This window comes from Micromesistius poutassou, assembly GCF_964030765.1.
Source record: "Micromesistius poutassou genome assembly, chromosome: 2".
NCBI classification, from domain to species: Eukaryota; Metazoa; Chordata; class Actinopteri; order Gadiformes; family Gadidae; genus Micromesistius; species Micromesistius poutassou.
In genome coordinates, this window is record NC_140272.1 from 6,420,182 (window position 1) to 6,422,681 (window position 2,500).

The window sequence follows — 2,500 nt, forward strand, 5'->3', positions numbered from 1 at the left end:
CCCGCTGGCCGGGGGGGCCCGGCGGTCTCTCTTGCGGTGCCGGGAGCCGTGAGGCTTGTGGTGGCGGTGGCCCTGCCGCGGCATGCGGACCCCCACAAAGAGGGTCCGGTGGCCTGGGGGGGAGAGGGGAACGTTACTCACACACCGAGGTCCTCAGGACCCCCAGCATCAGGAGGCCCCCAGCATCAGGAGGCCCCCAGCGTCAGGAGGCCCCCAGCGTCAGGAGGCCCCCAGCGTCAGGAGGTCCCCAGCGTCAGGAGGCCCTCAGTGTCAGGAGGCCCTCAGCGTCAGGAGGCCCCCAGTGTCAGGAGGTCCCCAGCGTCAGGAGGCCCTCAGTGTCAGGAGGCCCCCAGCGTCAGGAGGCCCTCAGTGTCAGGAGGCCCCCAGCGTCAGGAGGTCCCCAGCGTCAGGAGGCCCTCAGTGTCAGGAGGCCCTCAGCGTCAGGAGGCCCCCAGCGTCAGGAGGCCCTCAGTGTCAGGAGGCCCCCAGTGTCAGGAGGCCCTCAGTGTCAGGAGGCCCCCAGCGTCAGGAGGCCCTCAGCGTCAGGAGGCTCCCGCCCGATCATAGCCCCGTCAGTAACAGACTGGAGGTCAGTAACAGACTGGAGGTCAGTAACAGACTGGAGGTCAGTAACAGGCCCCAGGTTTCCATGGTACCCACCTTCCAGCTCCTCCTTCTCATAGTGGATGTTGAGCACGGAGCTGGTCCCGCCCTGGTCCAGAACCACCTCCTCATCAGGCCTCTGCACACACACACACACACACACACACACACACACACACACACACACACACACACACACACACACACAGATACATTAATTACTTAGAGCATGTATTGCTGACAGTATTCCTGTAAGGAGGAAGCAGAAAGTTCACATGCAGCCGGAGGACTCTGTCTGTCTGCTCAGCGAATCAGGGAGGGGTGAGAGGTCCTCCATAGAGAACAGGTCAACATCAGAGCTGCTGGTCTACTGGACGGCCGGGAACTCATCAAGGAGCAGAACCTTCAGGGAATGAACGTTCTCCCGGTGTCTGTCTGTCAGACACACACGGACAAACACACAAACACACACGGACGCACACACACATGTATGCACACCCACTCACAGATCGAATGTAATGATCCTGGTGATCCATCCAGAAGGAACAGTGCTGTGTCCCAGATCAAACCACTGTAACATAATGGTTCTGATGGTTTCCACTAGGGGGCACTGTGAGCAGGCGGTAGCCCATAATGTCCTACACCCTGTTGGCTTTTTTTTACTTTATGTTGACACTAGACCATATACTACAATATACTACAACATATTCCTCAAATGAACCTATCGTCTTTGTATCATCACCGTCCCAGGTGTTATGTTCTTGTTCTTATGAAAGTCGATTAGATAATACATAGGGAACGGATAGAATAACATAAGCGGTAGTGACATGGACACCAATGAACATTGGTGTCCATGTCACTACCAAAACAGGATCAGAACACACAGCTTATGTAGACCAGTATCACTGCTGTGTGCTGAACACGGGGTCCGGGTGGCCTCCTGGAGCCTCCCTAGCCCCCCCAGGGCCGGTGGGCAGGACTCTGGGGTCAGGTCTCTGGGGTCAGGTCTCTGGGGTCAGGTCTCTGGGGTCAGGTCCCTGTGGTCAGGTCTCTGGGGTCAGGTCCCTGTGGGTGCTACAGTGGGTGCTACAGTGGGTGTGATTTGATTCCTCCATCGCTGCGTACACACACACACACACTCAAACACACACACACACACACACACACACACACACACACAGACACAAACACACAAACACACAAACACTCAAACACATACACACACACGAAAATGACATGAGACCAGGTGTTGATGTGAACACGTCACATGGGGGTGTGTGTGTGTGGGGGGGCACTGAGCAGGGGTTTCTGATGAGCTTGCAACCTTTCTAATCAATAGGGGTTCAATCAATAAACCAACCCCAGTACCAGGGCCTCAACTCTAGATCAACACCTGCTTGTTTATCACATCTGACCAACAAACCCACACAATCAATGAGAAGCATCCTGAGGTATTTCTGATACAGTCTTCCTGTAGGTGGACAGGAAGCAATACAGATGTTGAAAGTGAGCACAGAGCCAGAGGAATACCCCATGGAACCATGAACCAGGCTGATCTCTCAAACAGAGGGGGTAGGGCCAGATGATGGTTGGAGGGTCCGAATGCTAATCAATACTAATCAAAAATCAAAGTGTTACATGCCTGCCGTGATGCCAGTTCACACACAAGATACGAGTGAGGGTGTGTGTGTGCGTGTGTGTGTGAGGTAGTTATGTGTGTGTGTGTGTGTGTGTGTGTGTGTGTGTGTGTGTGTGTGTGTGTGTGTGTGTGTGTGTGTGTGTGTGTGTGTGTCAGTGGAGGCTTCTCCAGTGAGGAGAGGGAGGAAGATCCTCCTTAACATTTTTGAGAATAAAAAGTGTCCAGACTACTGTAATGAATTAATGCCCTTAAATATTA

General features: G+C 54.2%; 1 protein-coding gene across 1 annotated transcript in view; it reads right to left on the bottom strand.

Annotated features, from left to right (window-relative positions):
• The window catches only part of slc4a8 (solute carrier family 4 member 8), a gene marked incomplete at both ends in the record, with an annotated part of 27,948 nt that overhangs the window by 16,197 nt on the left and 9,251 nt on the right, over window positions 1-2,500 (bottom strand). The window contains 2 exons of the mRNA XM_084464724.1: window positions 1-113; window positions 661-742. The exon at window positions 1-113 is cut by the window's left edge and continues 28 nt beyond it. Coding sequence (XP_084320850.1) covers window positions 1-113; window positions 661-742 — 195 coding nt within the window. The remainder of the gene's footprint in view (window positions 114-660; window positions 743-2,500) is intronic.